Source organism: Microtus pennsylvanicus, chromosome 13 (genome assembly GCF_037038515.1).
Source record: "Microtus pennsylvanicus isolate mMicPen1 chromosome 13, mMicPen1.hap1, whole genome shotgun sequence".
Classification (NCBI taxonomy): domain Eukaryota; kingdom Metazoa; phylum Chordata; class Mammalia; order Rodentia; family Cricetidae; genus Microtus; species Microtus pennsylvanicus.
In genome coordinates, this window is record NC_134591.1 from 55,031,342 (window position 1) to 55,052,121 (window position 20,780).

The 20,780-nt window shown below is 54.7% G+C and overlaps 2 protein-coding genes across 2 annotated transcripts; both read left to right on the forward strand.

Moving 5' to 3' along the window:
• Nucleotides 1-784: 784 nt before the first annotated feature.
• LOC142833661 (bone morphogenetic protein 8A-like) lies at nucleotides 785-19,213 on the forward strand. The gene is made up of 7 exons (XM_075945305.1): nucleotides 785-1,112; nucleotides 9,312-9,501; nucleotides 10,071-10,219; nucleotides 16,719-16,916; nucleotides 17,081-17,160; nucleotides 17,538-17,648; nucleotides 19,064-19,213. Exons 1-7 carry the CDS (start codon nucleotides 785-787, stop codon nucleotides 19,211-19,213), a joined length of 1,206 nt encoding a protein of 401 aa, XP_075801420.1.
• On the forward strand, nucleotides 10,845-12,912 carry LOC142833659 (succinyl-CoA:3-ketoacid coenzyme A transferase 2A, mitochondrial). Its single transcript, XM_075945302.1, has one exon. It carries the CDS (start codon nucleotides 11,131-11,133, stop codon nucleotides 12,688-12,690), a length of 1,560 nt encoding a protein of 519 aa, XP_075801417.1. The 5' UTR covers nucleotides 10,845-11,130; the 3' UTR covers nucleotides 12,691-12,912.
• Nucleotides 19,214-20,780: the final 1,567 nt, after the last annotated feature.

The window sequence follows — 20,780 nt, forward strand, 5'->3', positions numbered from 1 at the left end:
GAGCAAGCGGAAAGCCGGTGATCGAGTGCATCAGAGGGAGGCATCCGCGGGCTGCGCTCCCAGGACAGCGGGGAAGGAGCCTGGCAAGCGAGGAACTGGGAAGTCCGGGCCGTGGCTGCTTCTGGCAACGGAATGTGCCCCACCCTCGCGGCATGGCTGGCATCCGCTTGGCCCCGACGGCCAGAACTACGGGCGCGTGCGGAGACGCATGACTCTGGGTCCTACCACAGCTCCCTGACTCAGGATCATCTCCAACGCTGAACGACCCGCCCTACATGGAACTACACGGCCCAGGGCACAGGTGCCTCCTTCAGAGACCCCGAGGTCTCTGCGCAGAGCCCGGCGTGTGCCTCGCGTGGCAGCTGAATGGGAACCCAGGACGCCCCTGATGGTCTCTCCCAGAACCCATCCTCCCGAAACCCACTTCGGGGTCGCACCCGTTGCTCCCACCACCCAGCGCAGCAGTAGCGGTACAGACACCCAGTGGACCTGGGTCCGTCCTCGGGCCCTCCCCCGAATCCCCATTGGGTTGGTCCAGGCAGGGGCGGGGCCGAGGAAGAGCGCCTAGGTCAAGGCACTTGAAGGCAAGTCGTGCTCCCGACTTTCGCGGGTCAGCGTCCCGGGAGCCCACGTTGCTCTGTCGGTCCTTCAGACTCAGCGATCGCCTGCCGAGCGCGTGGTGCTCAGTCATTGCGGAGCTGCCAGCGATAGCTGCGAACTCAGAGGATCCTCTGCGCCATCCGGTCCCCGCCGTCGGGGCGTCTCTGGATGCGAGTCCCCTGAGATGGCTTCGCGCAGCGGGCTCCTCTGGCTGCTGTGCATGGCTCTGTGTGCTTTGGGCGGCTGTCACGGCCCGCGTCCCCCATACGTCTTTCCCCAGCGTCGCCTGGGAGAACATGAGCGCCGAGATCTGCAGCGAGAGATCCTGGCGGTGCTTGGGCTGCCTGAGCCGCCCCGACCCCGTGCGCCACCCGCCGCCTCCCGACAGCCAGGGTCCGCGCCGCTTTTCATGTTGGACCTGTATCACGCCGTGGCTGGTGGCGATGACGACCGTGTGCCCCCGCAGCCCCACCTGGGGCGCTCCAACCTCGTCATGAGCTTCGTCAATATGGGTGAGTGAGAGAGAGGAGGGCCCGGGTGGCTGCAGTCTCCACGTGGAGAGCGCATGGCCACCTGTCTGGGGATAATGTTCCTAGTCACCTGTGTGGTCCTCCAGGAGTGTGAGGCCCTTGAAGCAGGGAAACACGGTGCAGCAGAAACGACCAAGGGGAAAGCAGGGACGACAGGGGTCAGGACTGGAAGGTCTGAGGGCTATCGCGGATTCCCCGGGCCTTTGCCCACCAAGGCGCTCAGGAGTGGGAATCTGGTGATGTCCAGGTCCCCCTAGGCCCAGGTCCTGGAAAACAGTTGGTTCTGGTAAGACTGATGAGTAAACAGAGGGCTATGGTACTGTCCCTGTGATAAACGCAGCCCTCAAGAGAGGGACAAAGTTCAGTGTGGAAACCTGTGGTCATATCATCAAAGTGACCAGGGCTGATCCTCACGCCCTGACAGCAGGTTCTTTCCGTGTAGCAGGAAGTGGGTGGATGAAGTGCACTGTCAGGAGGTGGAGTGGACAGACTCAGACCATGACTTGTCTTGTGGCCTTGGGCCCCACAGCTGGCTCTGGACTTGGCAGAGAGTGAATGTCCAGGCCAATGAATGACCCAAGGGGAGGCTGTGACACTCTTCAATCTCCCAAAGTGTGGCTCCTTTCTCTAGGTATCTCTTAACCTTAGGACCACTTTCTCCTACTAGTCTTCGTGGCATTTTTCCCCAAAGCCTTTTATCTGTAATCACAAGTATTTACTTTTGGTCAGGTCCTGTCTCCCCCTCCCACCCCCACCCCCACCCGTCCTCCCTGTTTCCCCCTCCACCCCGGTTTGCTTCTGTCTGTGACAGGCAGCCTGGGCTGCAGCAGACACTAGGTTGGGAGGCTGGGACTGGTCCCAGGCCTTGACCTTGCCACGAGTCCCTTGCACCCACTCATCCTTCAGGGGCACATGGAACAGGCAAGAGCAGGGAGACCCTGGGAGTCTGGAAACCACCTGAGAGAGGCCCAGGCTACATGGCTGTGCATCCAGTTGTCAGGTTTTGACATACTTTCCAGGGCGAGAAGAACTTTGTCAGCGGGGTGTAAGGGGCAGCAGCAGGCTTATGGTGCCATCAGCTCCTTGTTTCCTACCCGGAGGTAGGAAAAGGGGACACAGTCAAGTAGAGACTCTCCCGTCCATGGTTGCTGGTGGCTAAAGTCGGGGTGAGCACAACGAAGGACAAGACAGTCCTTAGCCAGCTCTGAAAGCCCACAGCCAGGAGAGCACTGCATCCTTCCTGCTTCAAGACCGGGCTTGGGTACTTAAGCCCGACCACGTGTGGCTCTCCAGCCTCAGGAAGGCTGACCGAGGGTGCAGGAATAGTCAAACTGACGAGAGAGTTGTTCAAGAATGTCCCCCCAGGGGAACCTCTGATCAAAATGAGTCACCACCCAGCCCATGCTCTTCTCCCCTCCCCCTCTGGGTCGGCATGAAGAGCCCGGGTGGGAACTGCTGCTGTGAACGGAGCAATAGCCATTACTGCAGTGCTCGCTTCCCCCTGGGTCCCCTAGTAAATCCCTAGAGATGGCAAATGGATGAACAGAGAGCCAGGGGAGGCTGGACCAGGGCCAGTGCCTGCTGATCCTCATCGCTGATCCTCATCCCCGCTACTTGCATCTCAGTTTCGCACAAACAACAGCAAAATTCTCAAGTGAGCTAGGCATGGTGACTTGGGCTTGTAATCCCAGCACTCGGGAGACTGAGACAGGAGGATTGCTACAGCTTCAAGGCCAGTCTGGGCACCGGAGTGAGTCAAAACACGTGTATAAACATAGAAAGAGGGCTTAAGGTAGGCATTTCCATATGTCTGTGTCTTCTGCACATTTAAACCTAGGAATGGATTCTAAAAGCCAAGCCAAAGCTGTGTGTCCTGTGTTTAGGATTTTTTTTCCAGTCCGAAAGATCTTTGGCCTTTTGCATATTCTTCCATCCGTTATTGGCCACTAGCAATAACACATGAACTGTGTGGGAATCCCTGCTTTATGGACTCGGGTTAAATGGCTAGCTCAGGCCCACGCAACGTGTCGAGGCCACATCCATAGTTATGGATTTTGAATTGTGTTTCCTACCATGTCACATTTCCCCCCATGATTGCCCGAGTGTCCCAGTAGGATCTGGATGCAGCAGCATCCCAGGGTGGCAATGGTTGTGACCCTGTGGGGCAGCGTGACAGCAGACTCCTGTCCCTGGTGTTCCTGTGCTCGGAGAAGGGAGAGCCCCAAGCTAAGTTGGTACTCTCAGCACCGGACCCCACCTTGTCCCCTCCCGATCCACCCTCAGCCCCTGCAGGTCTCTGCCATGCATCCTCCCTTCTGTGGGCCTCTGTTTCTGTCCGCTTCTGCTGTGATAACATCAGAAAAACAAGGTGCCTCCCAGCCCTCATCCTTGCTTCTGTTTCTTTTGCACCTGCTAGCCTTACAGCTTCGTTCCTGGGCGGGGTAGCCTCAGGCTCCTGTCCTTCCCAAGGGTGAAAGGTGGCAGGAAGGACGACAGCCCTGCCTGCTCCTGTCTGTGAACAGGCTGGCAGCTCTGTTCTGGATGGGGAAACTGAGGCACAACCATCACCCGCAGGCAGAGCCCAGCAGGACCACATGGAGCCATCTGCACATGCATCAGCCTCTTTCCCAGCCCAGGAGTTTTTCTTCCCAGGGCCTCAGATAGCTGAAGGCAGGGGCAGCAATGAGCTATGGGGACCAGATCTGAGGGCACGAGAGACCGACCTTGGTCCCGCTCTGTCCCTACCAGCCGTGTGACCTTGAGGGTGATACTTCCTCACCACTGACCTCGGGGTCACTTCCTTTGGTCCTTTGCCAGGGAATTCCTTCATTTCTTCACTCCCTCGCTCATTCATTCATCCATCCCTCCTACAAGTAATCGTGCAGTACCTACTATGTGCCAGACTTGGCTCCTGGTTCCAGTTGCTGGGGAAGTCACACTGAACAGGCACTGCCTGTGTCCTTTCAGAGATGACCTTCCAGTGGGGGAGACGATACATGTGTCATGAAGGTGGTTGTCGGGGATGCCGTATACCCGCCACACTCTCAATTTGGAAACAAGAGGACCTGAAAAGGGCTGGGTTGAGGGGCTTCCAACCTGGGACTCACACAGAGAATTCCTATCTTGACGCCACGCCTACTCCCACCGTGATCTGGCCTTTCCTGGCTTCCCTCTCTGAGCCTCAGTTTCCCCTTCTGTGAAATAGAGTTGCTCATCTTTAAGGGGCTTCCGGGGCCGAGTGAGAGGACAGCAGCACCGACCACTTGGCCAGACCGCCACATCTGTCCCTGCATTTGCATGCACAGTGCTGGCTCAGGAGAGCGAGGCTCAGAGAAGGCTGGTGACATTCCCAAGGCCACACAGCAGTTCGTCTGCACCCTGCGCTGATGCCCTCAATGTAGGCTCTATGCCTCCCATCCTTAGCCGGGGGTCTGTCCTGTCCCTAGGCGCTGTAAGAGCTATTGTATTAGTCTAAATGTGAGTTATGCTGTAAGCTGCACTCCTGTTTGTAAAGTGTTCCTGAGTTCACAGAAGTGTCACGTGCTCATCATATAAAATACAAGCCGCTCGAAATCAGGGGCTTCTATGGGATCCCCAGTTTTACTAGCCAGTCCCCCAGTGCTCTGTAATTCCTATTGGCAAAGATTTATTTGACCTGTTTTACTTAAAACATTTTAAAATTGTGTATGCACTGCATGTGTGTGTGCATACACATTCATGTGTAGAGCGTATGTGTGCACACAGGTGCACACGCTTACGGGGGGCAAAGCTGATATTTGGGGCTTTCCTCAATTGCCCTCACTTTATCTATTGAGATAGGCTCTGTCTCAGAGCCCCAAGTACACCGCTTTTACAGAGTTTAGCTGGCCAGCTTGCCCTGCAGATCCCGCCTCTGCTGCCCGAGTGCTGCGATCACAGGCAGCCACCTTGCCTGCCCGGCTCTTCACCTGGGTGTGGGGATCTGAACTTCCATCCTCACGGTTCCACGGCAAATCCTTTACCACCGAGCACATCCCCAGTCTTTGTTTCTGGTCTTATTTTTTGACTTGAATGCTACTGAATGAATTAACCCATAATGTATTCATATTAATTTATTATTAATAGCTATTTGGCTTTTTCTGCCTGTTGGATTTGGGGCCACAGTCAGCCTACATCTTCCCTGGCACTAGAGAAACTGAACAATATAAAAAAGGCCAAATTCGATTCTCCGTGGCTCTCACTGGTCAGGTGCTCAGGGAAGACTGGCAAAGGGGAGGGAGACAGTCCAATGGAGTCAGGGGGCACTAAGAGCTGCGTCAGGCATGACACCAGCCATGCTCCTGACAGCCTGTGTTCCATGGGACCCAGCATGAGGAAGGTGGCTTTAGCTGGCATTCTAGGGTTCTTAGGGACAGGAGATGCTGAAAGTCACCTACACCTCACTAGGCCAGATGTTAAACTTCCAGGTCGACTCATTTTCATGGCTGTAAGTCTGAAAGTCCATGTCAATGGACCTTGAGTTCATGTGAGACTTTGGCATAGAACCCTTTCTCCGCCTCAGTTTCCCCTCTCTGAACCTCAACTCTGAAGACCTCAATTCTGACCCAAACTGTGCTCACCCTACTGATGGGAATTCCTCTAGGGATGAGTCATGGGGTGGAGGGCACACTCAGCCACCCTCTCCCAGAAGCCACCTCCCCTCCCCCCAGGCAAGAAGGGATGTGTCATCAAGGACCACATTCTTACGTTTCTTCTGGAGGAATCGCACACCCTTGCTCACATCTCCTGGGATGTGGTGGCCTGTGGGGGTGTTGTCTTTTAATTTGGGGTCTGGACCAGTAATTATGTGTGCAGAGCTGTTTACGAAAACAGCCTGTGAAGAAAGTCAGTGCAGAGACTCAGCTGAAAATACCCCAGGAGTGAGCCTGGGCCTTGCCACAGTGCTGAGGCTCCTGGTGGGAGAAATTTCCTCAGGTGCAGAATGCACAAGTCACTAACCCCAGGCCCCACCCTCCTCTGAGGTCCTGCAGGAGCCCAGGAGCCCAGGAGCCCAGGAGCCCAGGGTCTTCTAAGTCTGGTGTGGGCCCCTCAGCCTTTGGTACCAACCGCATAGGGCAGTCATGTCCAGCCCCTCCTCCTCGGGGCCTGGAAACCTGTCCCCACCCTTAAAGGTCCCACTAGGAAAGGAAGAAAATCTCACAGCAAGTGCAGACATCAGTGACCTCTGCTGGAAGCTCCCTGTGACATGGTTGTCACTCAGACCAGCGGCAGACCCCGGCCCCAGGAGCTGTGAGTGATGGGCACTGAGCCAGTGTCCTGGGGAAGAACAGAAGTCTGCTCTCTCTGTCCCCTGAACAGGCTGCCATCCATCCACCAGCCATGTGCAGCTCCTGCCCTAAAGAGCTCACTATCTAGAGGGGACACAACCCGCTGGCACAAGGGCAGGGGACAGACCCAGAGCCTGGTCACACTCCATCACTGAGGGAAGTCAGTGAAGCAAATCAAGCAAGGAGGAACCTGTAGCCAGGAACCGCAGTGGAGATCGCAGAGGAGCGCTGCTCACTGGCTTGCTCAGCTTGCTTGCTTTCACAGCTCGGGACTACCCGCCAAGGGGCGGCACCACCCACAGTGGGTTGGCTCCTTCCATATCAATCATTGATCAATACAATACCCTACTGGCTTTCCTACAGCCTGTCTCAGTTGTGGTTCCCTCTTCTCAGATAACTGCAACTTGTATCAAAGTGACGTAAAACTAGCCAGCACAGGGACCCGTGGAACCAAGTATAGCTTTCTGTGTGCCAGGGGCATTGCTTTTTGCAATGTCTTCCCACGGTTTTGCCAAGCATGTGTGGGATTCTTGCACAGAATGGTCAATTCGCTCAGCTTCACAAAATGCTGTGTAGATAGCATTGCTATCTGTACTGCAGGTCCTGTCTGACCTTACCTGTTAGGTTCTCAAAGGTTGTACTGACCCTATGGAAAGCATCCAATCATTCTTAAACCCATGACCCCTTCAATTTCTTAATAACACCTACAAACAAAGGATATTCCCTAATTGGCCTTGGCTTTTTTTTTTTGGTACGGTGGGTAATGATGTGAGATCAAATCCTGCACCTCCCACATTTACAAGGTTTTTTTTTTTATCATCTCATTGTATCTCTCCTCCTCTTCTTCTTGAGACAGGGTCTCACTATGTAGCCCTGGCTGTCCTGAAATTCACTCTGTAGATCAGGCTGACTCGAACTCACAGAGATCCACCTGCCTCTGCTTCCCGAGTGCTGCGATTAGAGGAGTGTGCCACCATCTGGTCCTCTCTTGTTTGTCAAACCTCACTAGGGCTGAGTTTAACTGTCTTGTTCACTTAGATGTTCCCGCCACCTATGGCAGCTGTGCAGAAATGAGCAGAGAACTACATCTGTCAGAGAAAGACACCAAACAAACCTAGCTCTGATTGTAAAACTTCAGAGACACGCTGAGGTGTTGTGGGACTCTATCTTTCCCACCCTGGTCTGGGGCTGCATGCATAGAGGTAAACCTGTCACCCAGCCCACCCCAGCCCTGCTGTGTGTCAGCCACTGCAGGCTTGGGTCCTCACAGAAAGACAGGAAGTTGTCCTCAGATTTGCTCTGATAGTTCAACCTGGTGCTTTGTAGAACCTGGTTTGCGGTCAGCAAGCCTGTGGGTCACAGAGTTAATGACTTGGAAATGCATAATTAAAATCTGTTAGGTTTGGGTAATACTCTGGGCTGCTTCAACCCCTGCTTACTGGAAACACAGGTTTTTGGCATTTGGCAGTGAAAGGAGGGGCCAGATGGTGGCACACTTTTTCAATCCCAGCACTTGGGAGGCAGAGGCAGGTGGATCTCTGTGAGTTCTAGGCCAGCCTGGTCTACAGAGGGAGTTCCAGTATAGAAAGGGTTACACGGAGAAACCCTATCCTGAAAAACAAGAGAAAGAAAGAAAGAAAAAAAGAAAGAAAGAAAGGAAGGAAGAAAGAAAGGAGGAAGGAAGGAAGAAAGAAAGAGAAAAAAGGAAGGGAGAAAGAAAGAAAGGGAGGGAGGGAGGGAGGGAGAGAGGGAGGGAGGGAGGGAGGGAGGGAGGAAGGAAGGAAGGAAGGAAGAAAGGAAGGATGTGAAAGGAGACTCCCCTGAATATTCTTCCCTGGGCATCTCTGTGCTGCTGGGCAAATGTGGTATATGTTCTTCAGATTTGGTCTCTGCCCTGTTGGCTGTACCCACCCTGGACCTCACCTCAACTGTCACCCCCATCCTATCCTCCCCTCGCATTCGTGGGGACTTGTAGTTGGTCTCAGACTATGTGGCTCCCACTGGTCAGACACCAGAATTGTTCCTAGCCCCGAGTTCCAGCTTACTGCAGACGTGCCCTGCTTAACTCGTGGCTTCACTCCACAATAAATCTGCGGGCAGTAGCCCCTCCCCAGTGCGCCCCATTTCTCCTCTGCGCCACCTGTTTCCCATCCTCTGAGGCCTGTTTATAGCTCAGGCCTTCCAAGAAGCCTGTTGAGATCTCAAAACGCAGTGGGGCAGACGTCTCCAGCAGTCGAGGGCCTGTCCAGGAGTTTCTCATCCTATTTTTGATTTTTATTACTTTCTACTTCTCTTCTTCCACTTTCCTTCTGTACCCTAGAAGGGACGTGGGTCCTTTGTCCCCTAGTTGCTGGCACTGGGTGTCCCTCCCTTTCCTAAGGTCCTTCTGCTGATGACCTTGTAATGTGGCGTGCACTCTGCACATCCCTCTCCCAGGACACCCAGGAAATTCAAACACAGAACTAACAGCTCAGCTCAGCTGTCAGATCTGAGCTCCCCCATCCCACCTTCTCCTCAAGGGCAGGCGCTGGGAGTCCTCTGTCCCACTGAAATTCAGCCAATTATGTCCCTGTAGACAAAGTTTTCCCCTGGAACTGTGCTAATTTTCTGCCTTGGGACCAATGTCCATCTCGCTGTTGGCCTAGCAGCTCTAAAAGGAGGCATCGTGATTCATCAATGGGACCAGGACCCTGCTGAACACTTGCTGAGTTTCCCACTACACCACCTCCTGGGGCCAGGTGTGTTCCCAGAGGAGACCACAAGCTGTGTGTATAGCAGCAGCGGGCCCCCAACCCCAGGCACCACAGGGAGCCCTACGCTGAGCACAAGCCATCCTGGCTCCCAATAATGACCCCACTCCCACTTTCTCTTCCAGTGGAGCGCGACCGTACCCTGGACTACCAGGAGCCACACTGGAAGGAATTCCGCTTTGACCTAACCCAGATCCCTGCTGGGGAGGTCGTCACAGCTGCTGAGTTCCGGATATATAAAGAGCCCAGCACCCACCCGCTCAACACAACCCTCCATGTCAGTATGTTCGAGGTGGTCCAGGAGCACTCCAACAGGTATCTTCCCTCTGCCCAGGTACCCACCCCACTCATGGTCTCATGGTCTAGGCTCTGGCAGGGCCTGACCGAGGATGCATTTCCCAAAAAGGAAAGGGGAGCCTCCTGGGAGAGGCACCTCAGATGCGAGAAAGGGGCTTGGCCTGGAACCTTCTGCGCTGCCACGATGACTGTGGAGCCCTAATAGGCCATAGCGGAGCCAGTGTCCCATCAGCACATGGAGACAGTAAAATGTCCAGGGTTGGCCGGGCTGTGGTGGCACATGCCTTTAATCCCAGCAATCGGGAGGCAGAGGCGGGCGGATCTCCGTGAGTTCGAGACCAGCCTGGTCTACAAGAGCTAGTTCCAGGACAGGCTCAAAAACCACAGAGAAACCCTGTCTCGAAAAACAAAAACAAAAAAACAAAAAAAAAATGTCCAGGGTTGGTTATCAGCGAATTGTGGTACCAGAGGAGGCCAGTTCATTGCCGAGCGGGGAAGAGGCTCTGAAAGTGGTCCCCCAGGCAGGCACAAGATACAGGCAGGCGTGCGACCTCGGCCCTTGGTTAATTGTTCTTTCATGTCCACAGGGAGTCTGACTTGTTCTTTTTGGATCTTCAGACGCTCCGATCTGGGGACGAGGGCTGGCTGGTGCTGGACATCACGGCAGCCAGTGACCGCTGGTTGCTGAACCACAAGAAGGACCTGGGACTCCGCCTCTATGTGGAAACCGAGGATGGTGAGGCTCCCAGGCTTAGCAGGGAGCTGCCCTGGGGGTCCTGGGAGGGGGTTCCAGCCCAGGCTGCCAGCCTAATATACAGAGCCCTCTCACTGGGCCACACTTGGCCTTTCTTGAGGACTCAGTGGGTAGTGGTGAGGTCCTGGACACAGGGAGGCCCCAGCCAGGGGGCATCCAATGGGCGGGTACTTCTTCATGGGCAGCAGACCTCCACTCTGAGAGGTTATGTACTAGGAAGGAGGGGTGGGGGACCCGCACCCCAGGTTTTTAGTGCAGAGCCTGGGTTATCCCTGCTCTGCAGTGTTGTAGCTCAGTACCCGAGCCTCAGTTTCCCCGTCTACACAGGTTTACAGCCGCTGCTTCACTCTCAGGGTTTTCATGCCCTTTATGTGGGGCAGTGAGGCAGAAAGGACAGCAGGGCAGGAGGCTGGCCTGTCTGGGGTCCAGCAAAAGGCTGGAGGGATAGCTTGGAAGGAGAGGGGCAGAGCGGTGGCAGGGGTCACTCTGAGTTAGGGAAAGCTGGCAAGGTCCTTGGAAAGTTTCTAGCAGCTTAACAGCAGCGGGGGGGACAGATGTGATTGTGGCTTTAAAAGACCCAGCTAACTTCAGCCCCTCGAGGAATCCTAACCCCGCCCCCAGGTGAGCTTTCCAGGGTAGGGGGGGGGGTGGCGGCGGACTGGACCCAGCACTGGCAGTCAGTTGTCAACAGCATTATTTCGAGTGTCTATCCAAGATGTCGTGAGACAGGTCAGGCGACAGGGATGGCCAAGGGTGTTCTCAGGCAAAGTGTGACCATGGAGATCCCAGTGAGTGTCCTCCCTGCTTTGTGACGCAGCACGGAGGTGGCATGGGGCAGCTCACAGGCCTTTCCCGCTCTGTCCGGGTCTTGGGAGCCTCGTGGCCTGTGGGCGATGGCGGCACTGAGGCTTTTGGCGTGGGCACTCCCGCGCGGGGTCTCCATCTGCCGCCCACCGCCCGCGCTGCCCCACCGCCTTGTCCTCCGCTTTGCTAGCGACCGCTACGGACGGGTCCACTTCTACACGGACCCTGTGAAGGCGGTGGAGGGCGTCAAGGATGGGTCGACCGTCATGCTAGGAGGCTTCGGACTCTGTGGCATCCCCGAGAACCTGATCGGCGCGCTGAAGACAAAGGGCGTGAAGGACCTGAAGATCGTCAGCAGCAACGTGGGCGTGGAGGACTTCGGCCTGGGCATCTTGCTGGCCTCCAAGCAGGTCAGGCGCGTGGTGTGTTCGTACCTGGGGGAGAACGCACTGTGCGAGAAGTTGTACCTGGCAGGCGAGCTGGACCTGGAGATGACGCCGCAGGGCACCCTGGCCGAGCGCATCCGCGCAGGAGGCGCGGGCGTGCCCGCTTTCTACACGCCTACGGGCTACGGTACGCTGGTGCAGGAAGGGGGCGCCCCGATCCGGTACGCGCCAGATGGCCACCTGGTCACCCTGAGCCAGCCGCGGGAGGTGCGCGAGTTCAATGGACGCCACTACCTGCTGGAGCATGCCATCCGCGCCGACTTCGCCCTGGTCAAGGGCTGGAAAGCCGACCGTTCTGGCAACGTGATCTTCCGGGGCAGCGCGCGTAACTTCAACGTGCCCATGTGCAAGGCCGCGGACATCTCTGTGGTGGAGGTGGAGGAGATCGTGGACGTGGGCACTTTCCGCCCAGAGGACATCCACATCCCCAACATCTACGTGGACCGTGTGATCAAGGGACCGAAGTACGAGAAGCGCATCGAGCGTGTGATCACGCGCGACAGCCAGCCCGCAGCCCCGAGCAAGCAACAGGACTCCATCAGGACACGCATTATCAAGCGCGCGGCTCTCGAGTTCGAGGATGGCATGTATGCCAATCTGGGCATCGGGATCCCTGTCTTGGCCAGCAACTTCATCAGCCCCAAGATGAAAGTCTACCTTCATAGTGAAAACGGGATCCTGGGCTTGGGCCAGTATCCCTTGAAAAATGAAGTGGATGCCGACATCATCAACGCGGGCAAGCAGACGGTGACCGTGATCCCCGAGGGCTGTTTCTTCGCCAGCGATGACTCTTTTGCCATGATCCGCGGAGGACACATCCAACTGACCATGCTCGGTGCCATGCAGGTTTCCAAATACGGTGACCTGGCCAACTGGATGGTGCCAGGCAAGAAAGTGAAGGGCATGGGCGGAGCCATGGACTTGGTGTCAGGTAACACCAAAGTGGTGGTCACCATGGAACACTGCACCAAGACAAAGGAACCCAAGATCTTGGACAAATGCACCATGCCGCTGACGGGCAAACGCTGCGTGGACCTCATCATCACCGAGAAGGCCGTGTTTAAGGTGGACCCAAAGAAGGGGCTGACACTGGTGGAGCTGTGGGAGGGCACGTCAATGGATGACCTCAAGGCCACCACAGCCTGCTCCTTTAAGGTGTGCCCCAACCTCAAGCCCATGCAGCAGATCAAACCTGATGCTTGAGGAGCCCTGACCCCTCCCTCCAGGGCTGGTTTGCGAAGGAGTTAGCGTCCACGGGGACATCTGACCTGTGTGCCACTGGCTCCTCAGTCTTCCTGCTGCCAGATGGTATCTTCTCAAGAGCCGAGTGATTTTAATTAAAACTCCTAAGCTGAGCCTGTGTGTCCGGTGCCTTACTAAAGCCCTTCGCCAAAAACATCGAGGAGACTGGTCCGCCTCTCCCAGTTTCTGTGACTTTCGCATACAAGGCTCCAGAGCATCCCCCGACAGGTCTCAAGACCAGTGCTGCTCCTCATAACTGAATCATGAACCGCAGAGAAAGCAAAGGGCGGGAAGGAATCCAGAGTTCACCTGGTGCCACGAAATGCCGAACTAGGGGTCTGTGAGCAGGAGGAGCTCTGGCTTCTCTTCCTGGGCCCTTGTTTCTACTCCTAATTTTGTTACCCCGAATATGGCCTTCAACCTCCTTCCTCCTGGGAGCAGCTTATGTGTCCCTAGAAGGGAGGCAGGCCTGTAGCCTGTGGCCTGTGGGATGAGACAGAGGGAAGCTGGTTGGTGCTGTTTCTCCGCCTGCAAAACCCACTGTGCATAAACAGTGTTCCGCACGTCTCCGAAGAGGCCCAAGCTCAGCACATGGATGAATTCTTACCTAGTGAACTGCAGTGTCTCCTGTTGCCCCTACCACACTGACATTCTGTCCGGGAAGTCCTCTGGCCTCCCTTCCTAACTCCAATATGGCATCTTGGGGTCTGTCATTCTGAATCTGTAATCTCACAGTGAAAGTGAAAAAAGTTACATAGGTGTGTTTGTGTGTGTGTGTGTGTGTGTGTGTGTGCGTGCGCGCGCGCGCTCTGAGAAAGCATCCCCCCACCTGGATTCCTTTCTGTCCAGAGCTGGGAAGCCTGGTGGCCTTTGACCAGATAGAGTTCTGTCTGATGATGGGGATCGAGGAGCAAAGCTGATAGGGAAGGTGCTCTCCGATTCGGGCGAGAAACACCTTCTCTGTGCACATCAAATACAGAACTCTGAAAAGAGCAGCAGCAGTTCCTGTGGGCTTCTGCCCTGCCTCACTCGGTCTGTGCCTTGTGCTGGGCGGGGTAGGAGTTGCTTGGCTCTGCAGCTGCTTGCTCCAGGCCTTGAAGAGTTGATGCCCTCTCTGGGTCTTAGTTTGTGTGCCTCTAAAATGGGAACCTTGGCTTAGCTGCATCCATGGGCTCCCAGTACAGCTAACCTTGCCTTGGGAGCCCCCAGAGGTCCCCAGCACCCATCCAAGCTAGCTTTGAGGAGTTCAGCCAAAGTCTGCTCTGTGTCCAGCAGAGCCTAGAAAACCAGTTACGTAAGAGAAAAGCAAACGTGGCTGAGTCTGGAACATTGATGGCCTCTGAGTTCCGTAGAAACCAGGCCTCAGGGACTCCACAGTAAGAAGCAGGGACACAGACCCTGTCCTGGGCCCAAGCCTGCCCTTTCTGTCATTCACAGGGCCTGACACTGTGGGTCCTTCCAGCTCCCAGCTGCTCTGCCGTCCCCATGTGTGGCCCCGGGGCCCTGGCTATCTTTCCGTCTGCCTGAGGCTCTGCCTTCTCACACCACCTGCTTCCCACCAGCCTCACTCTAGACCCCATTCCTCCTGCCTGACCTCACCTGAGTCTCTTCCGGGCCATGCCTGCAGCCCACGCCCCTTGTCCCCTTGTCCCATAGCCCTCAGTCATGGTCCTGCGATGGAGTCTCAGGCCTCGCACTTTTGTTAGTAGCAGGTGAAGTCATAGGTCAAAGGTTGCATTGATGAGCTTTCCTTCAAGTGGCAGGTGGACATCTGGAGTCCGGTCAGGATGTGGAGTGTGGAGTCCAGCTTTCTGAAGGGCTGACCTTTGAGTGGACTGTCCACCACAGTGGACAGTGGCCTTGACTCAGTGTGTGACGAAGAGCCTGGTAGAGTGCAAACGGAGCACACAGACCTGAGTGTGCATGCATGTATGAGTGTGTTCTGTTTCGTTACAGTTTGTGTTGGGATTATACCTAAGGTTTCATGCTTACCAGACAAGGCTGCACTCCTGAGCTGTGGCCTCAGCCCTTTGGGCTCTTTTACCTTCTTCCAGGGTTGGGGTAGAACCCAGGACCCTGCGTACACTAAGTGAGAACACTGAGTCACATTAGTGTCTGTAAATATACATGCATGTACATGTGTGCATCAGTGCTTGTGACTTGTCAACTGAACAATGGAGCTGTGTTTAGTGATGGATAACATGAGCATTGTCGGGCTTTGGTGTAGGAATCTCACAGGGCACCAAAGGGAATGGTTCTGAGCCCTGTCATGGCACCAGAAGTGATCCCGACTGACTGCTGCTGGGAGGTGAACCCACCCGAGCTGCTGCGTGGGGGCCATTACTACTGTGCAGAATGATTGTTGGTTGTTATACTGTTAGAGTTATTGATTGGCTTCTCAGGACTTTCTATCATTCTTGTTTTGTTTTTGAAGATTATTTTATTTTATGGGAATGGGCATTTTGCCTGCATTCACAGATACGTGCATCCCATACATGCCTGGTGCGATGGACCCCCTGGAACCAGATCCATCTGCACAGTTGCGAGCTGCCTGCCATGTGGGTGCTGGGAATTGAACCCAAGTCCTCTAGATGAGCAGCCAGTGCTCTTAACCACTGAGCCGTCTCTCCAACCCTTTGTAATTTATTCTTTGAAAAGTTCATACATGTATACAATTTGTTTTGATCATATCCTCCCATCACGACCTACTTTTTGGTTTTTCAAGACAGGGTTTCTCTCTATAACAGCTCTATCATGGAACTCGCTTTGTCGACCAGGCTGGCCTCTAAGTCACAGAGATCCACCTGCCTCTGTCTACCAAGTGCTGGATTAAAGGTGTGCACCTTTACCCAGCCACTATCTAGTTCTAATTTCTCGAGTGCCTCCCTGTCTGTTCCCCAACCTCATGGTCTCCTCTTTCTGTTGCTATGGACAACCCAGGTTCTGTTGCTGCTGCCCACTCACCCATGGGTGTGGGGCCATCCTCTGCAGTGCAGGCAGCCTACCAGGAGTCACGGCTGTTTGGTTTTTTGTTTTGAAAAACAGGCTTTCATGTAGCCCACGCTGGCCGCCAGCTCAGTGTATGACAGAGGATAACCTTGGACCCCTCTGCTTCCTGCCTCTCCCTTCTAAGGGTTCACAGACTTCACCATGCCAGCTTACTAGAGTGCTTCTGCAGTTAAAAAGGACAGGGTCACTGTCGGGACCACCTGCAAAGTCTGAGCTGGTGCTGGCGGCTTTGCTCTCCTGGGTTGACTGTACTGTGGAGGCATCTGCAGTCCTTAGTGGCTCAGAGGACCCCCCCCCCATAGGCTCCACTCTTCCCGTGGACAAGCTCCGGTCTGGCTCCCTCAATCCCCCGCTTTCTTTGAAGCCGTCGGCTGGCCTGGTGAACACAACACCAGCACTGGATTGAGCCTGATGTGAACTGGACCCAGGACTTTGTGATTGTTCTGACCTCTGGCCCTGCTTAGTCTGGGATCAGGGTCGTGGGCATCAGGGCAGTGACTGTCCTGCCCTTGGATGATCAAGCGTGCCGGGCTGGGAGGATAAGCCCTAGCAATGTCCTTGCGGAGGCAGCCATGAGCTGGTGGGTCATGAACCCCACGTTCTAGTTCCCAGAAAGTGCAGGATGAAGATGGGACCGGGTGTTAGATCACCGGACCAAGGGAGTCCAGGTCCTGAGCATCACCAGCAGAGGACTCTGCTCATCTCTGAGCGACTGTGACTTGGGGTACAGTGATGACCACCTGAGAAAATGTTTCTCGTCTATATCAGGTTATGTCTGTGGCTGCTGAGGTCCCTGTCCCTGCCACCTGCTGGCCCAAGTGCTTGGGTTGGACTCCAGATGAGAAAATAGGTTCATAGATGCCACACCACCATCCACAAGTCAGTCTCTCTCTCTCTCTCTCTCTCTCTCTCTCTCTCTCTCTCTCTCTCTCTCTCTCCCTCCCTCCCTCCTCTCTCTCATCTCTGTCTCCATCTCCCAGGGCACAGCATGGATCCTGGCCTGGCAGGTCTGCTGGGACAACAGGCACCACGCTCCAGACAGCCTTTTATGGTTGGTTTCTTCAGAGCCAGCCAGAGCCCTGTGCGGACCCCTCGGGTAGTGAGGCCACAGAGGAAGAAGAGGCAGCTAAATAAAACCATCCAGATGCAGCACTTGAATAAACACCTAGGAGTCTTTGGTGAGGACCAGGCTGGGATCTGATTGAAGCTTCCTTTACAGGCTAAGTCCTTCCAGTCTGTCAACTATGTCTTATTAGACTCCCTTGACCTTTGTGGGGTGCCAGGCAGGGAGGGTGGGCTGTGTCAGGCATGGTATAGACTTGGTACCGTTTTGTCCCTGCAGATGATGGCCACGGCTCCCAAGGCAGAGATGTTTGCCGTAGGCATGAGCTCTACGTCAGCTTCCGGGACCTCGGCTGGCTGGTAATGTCTGCTTCTCCTCCCTGAAAGCCACCTGAAGAGCCTGGTGTCTCCAGGGAGGGGTGGAGCTACTGTGCCTTTAACTGTGAAGACGGAGGCCACCTGAGCCCTCTGCCCAGTAAACTGTCAGCGCTAGAATGGGGAAACTGAGGCTGGGTGGGCGGGTCCTTTGCGCTCTTCCTGCCACAGCTGCTGCAGGAGGCATTGGGGCAGTCGTGGGGGACACAGCAGAGGAGGGTGAGGCTGGAGGACAGAGCTGGGGTCGCACCCTGCCTGCTGAGGGGACAAGGGTTCACAGCCTCAGGTCACCCTGCGACAGAAATTGCGCCAGTGGTCTTGGAAGGACACGCTGATGTGACTCAGCTTTCCCCTTCCCACAGGACTGGGTCATCGCCCCCCAAGGCTACTCAGCCTATTACTGCGAGGGGGAGTGTAATTACCCACTGGGCCACCGAATGAACTCCACCAACCACGCCACCATGCAGGCCCTGGTCAGTATCACAGTGACCTTCTTGGGGCCCAAGGGACTGGGACAGGCCTGGGGGAGGGAACTTTCTCTGCAGTCTTCACCATGCAGTTTGGTTTCTGGCCTTCAGTAAATGTTGCTCACATGGGTGTTTCTGGACAGACACCTGAGCACACATGCACTGCCCATGCCTGGGCGGGAACCTGTGGACTGTGTGGGGCCCAGACTAACAGCCTCTGAAGTCAGACTGAGGCATGCACACACACATGGGTGCCCCTGGGGGCCGCCTTGCCCCAAGTGTCCTGCATATCCTGGTAGATCTGATGTTCTGTGGGCTCAACCATCCTGCCTGACGGGGTGACTCACGAACCCTCGGCTCTTTCGGGACTTGGCTCCTCCTGGACCAGCTTCCCACTTCTTTCCTGGCTGTTCTGGGCCATTCAGTGATGGAAGAAGTTGCTAGCAGGAAGGCAGTAACAACTGCCGTCTATTTGTGCTTGTGGAGACTGGTGTTAAGACTTCCTTCCGGAACATTTGTCTAGAATCCTAGCACCCAGTGACCCTGGCCTTGCTTACCTAATAGACAATTGTGGCAAATGATGCTCTGGAGCAGTGGTTCTCAACCTGTGGGTCACACAACCCCTTTAGGGTTAAACATCAGATATCCGGCACACCAGATATTCACAATTCCTAACAGTAAGAAAATTACAGTCACAAAGAGGCAATGAAGTAACTTGTTGGCTGGGGGTTACAAGATTAGGAACTGTATTAAAAGGACCACAAGGGTGAGAACCACTGCTCTGGAGTGGACATCACGGTTAGGAGCCGCTTTGAGCCATTATTAAGGTGTCCGTTCACAAAGGGTCCTGGTATTTGCTGGATGCCTGGAGCCACTGTCCTGAGAGATGCTCAGCCTGGTGGAGAAATGTGTGCCCGTTTCAAGCTCAGTGCCACCATCAGACAGCCATACAGCCTGTTTAACACCTGCAAAGACAGCCTTGCCTCTGAAGTTGAGGTTGAGCTACAGCAAGCAGGGGAAAGAGTCTTTGAACTTACCCATTTGTACCAGCAATGCTTCTAGTTCAGGCTGCAAACGGAGGCTGCCCCTTCCATAGCCGACACCACCCTGGTGGAGATGTAGTAAAGCAGAGAGCTATTCGGAGCAGTGAGGCCCCAGAAGGTGACCCATGGCACCCAGTACTGGGGACCAGTAAGCCTGAGTATCGGCAGAAGTGGAGGTGACAGTGGACCAGGGGCTGAGAGTGCCAAAGGGCTCATGTATCCGTCCTCCAAGACAGGTGCCTGGCTGTCTGGAGGAGAGTGGGCAGGGCAGTGCAGGGAGGGACCCCTCTAGCTGCAGGGGAACATGACCTTGGACTGTAGTGGGTGGGAGCTGGGACCACCAGGCTCACGTTCCTATCTGCATCCCCTCCCTACCAGATACACCTGATGAAGCCAGAAGTCGTCCCCAAGGTGTGCTGTGTTCCCACCAAGCTGAGTGCCATTTCTGTGCTCTACTATGACAGAAGCAATAACGTCATCCTGCGCAAGGAGCACAACATGGTGGTCCAGGCCTGCGGCTGCCACTGAGTCTGCAGCCTGCTGCCATCACCCTGTTTATCTGGTTAGCCCCTCTGACCAGGAAATGAAATGAATAGATCCTGTCAGATCCAAGGCCAAGGTGGAAGGTGGGGGCTTTCAACTCAGGTCCATGTTCGGCCCTCTCCTGGCCCCTTTGTTCCCTTCCTCTGCCCGAGGGTGGGAAGATGGTCCTGGTTATAATCCTGGTGACCTACCTGAGTCCACAAGCAACAGCCCGTCTCCGCCCCTCCCTCAGGAGCATCTATTAAGTGTCCTTTGGGATTGGCACAGAAGTCTAATTTACCCACCTATTCATGATGACTACTGACTCAGCCTGATTTGAATACAGAGCACTAAATGGACCTCGGGCTCTTTAGTATCCACCAGAGGCCTTAGGTGTGTGCAGACATGAACAACTCCCTCCATTACTCCATAGCCTGTGCCCTGGAGGTATAAAACCAGATTTCTGTAGAAGGGTTATTAAAAAAACATGGGAAAGGCAAGGATAGTGATATACGTTTAGTACTTGGGAGACTGGGGCAGAATTACTATGAGTTCAAGGGCAGCCTAAAATATATTTCAAGATCTTTCAAAAAAACAAAGACAGCAACCAAGCAAAACCCTAGTGTATTTATGGATGTCAGTAACTAAACCTCTGGCCACAGACAGGCATAGGAGACCAGCTGATGAAGAATCTGTTGTAGATTTGACATCTGAATTCAACCATTGCCATTAAAGGAAATGCCAGCAGTTTCCTGATCCATAGTCCTCATTTCTGCCTTTGTGCAGTCATCACAGGCAGGCACACAACTCGGCAATAGCCAGAAAAATAAAACTGTGCTGTCTTGGAGCTGGAGCAGAAGTGTCATAGGCAAGATTACCCCAGAAGAGAAGCCAGGGAGCCTCAAGGAAAGAGGCCCCTTCAGGTGCTCAGGGTCCACGCAGCGGCGGGCGGCAGGGCAGGGGTTGCATGGTGAGGATGGGAAACAGCACAGCTATGCTGCGGGGCGATCTCACCCAGGCCCCAGAGCCACACTGAACTCCTGCCTGGCAGAGGACCATGATTTCAGCCCCAGCTATCCTTCCAGAGCTGTCTTCCCTGAAAACCCCAGCTCGCTGAGGCTTGGTACGCTACTGCCGACAGCCAAGGCAAGACAAGCTCCATTCCGACTTCCGTTTTGCCAGTTGGATGATCTTTGGCAGAGGTTTGGTTTATCTGTGCAGGGTTTCTGACAGCTAATCTTAGTTGTCAAGTTGACACCTGGGAAGAGGGACCCTCCAATGAGGAATTTCCTCCATCAGACTGGCACATGGGCACACCCGTGGGACATTTTCTTTCTTTTTTTTTTAAATATTTATTTATTTATTATGTATACAATATTCTGTCTGTATGCCTGAAGGCCAGAAGAGGGTGTCAGACCTCTTTACAGATGGTTGTGAGCCACCATGTGGTTGCTGGGAATTGAACTCAGGACCTTTGGAAGAACAGGCAATGCTCTTAACCACTGAGCCATCTCTCCAGCCCCGTGGGACATTTTCTTAATGGAGGAAAGCCCAAACCAATGTGGGCAGTACC

Excerpts from the sequence above, each read along its gene's own strand:
- LOC142833661 (XM_075945305.1), top strand. The coding sequence starts at position 785 with ATGGCTTCGCGCAGCGGGCTCCTCTGGCTGCTGTGCATGGCTCTGTGT. Across the intron at positions 10,220-16,718 it reads CTATGTGGAAACCGAGGATG|GGCACAGCATGGATCCTGGC; the intron begins GTGAGGCTCCCA and ends TCCATCTCCCAG. Across the intron at positions 16,917-17,080 it reads TAAACACCTAGGAGTCTTTG|ATGATGGCCACGGCTCCCAA; the intron begins GTGAGGACCAGG and ends TTGTCCCTGCAG.
- LOC142833659 (XM_075945302.1), top strand. The coding sequence starts at position 11,131 with ATGGCGGCACTGAGGCTTTTGGCGTGGGCACTCCCGCGCGGGGTCTCC.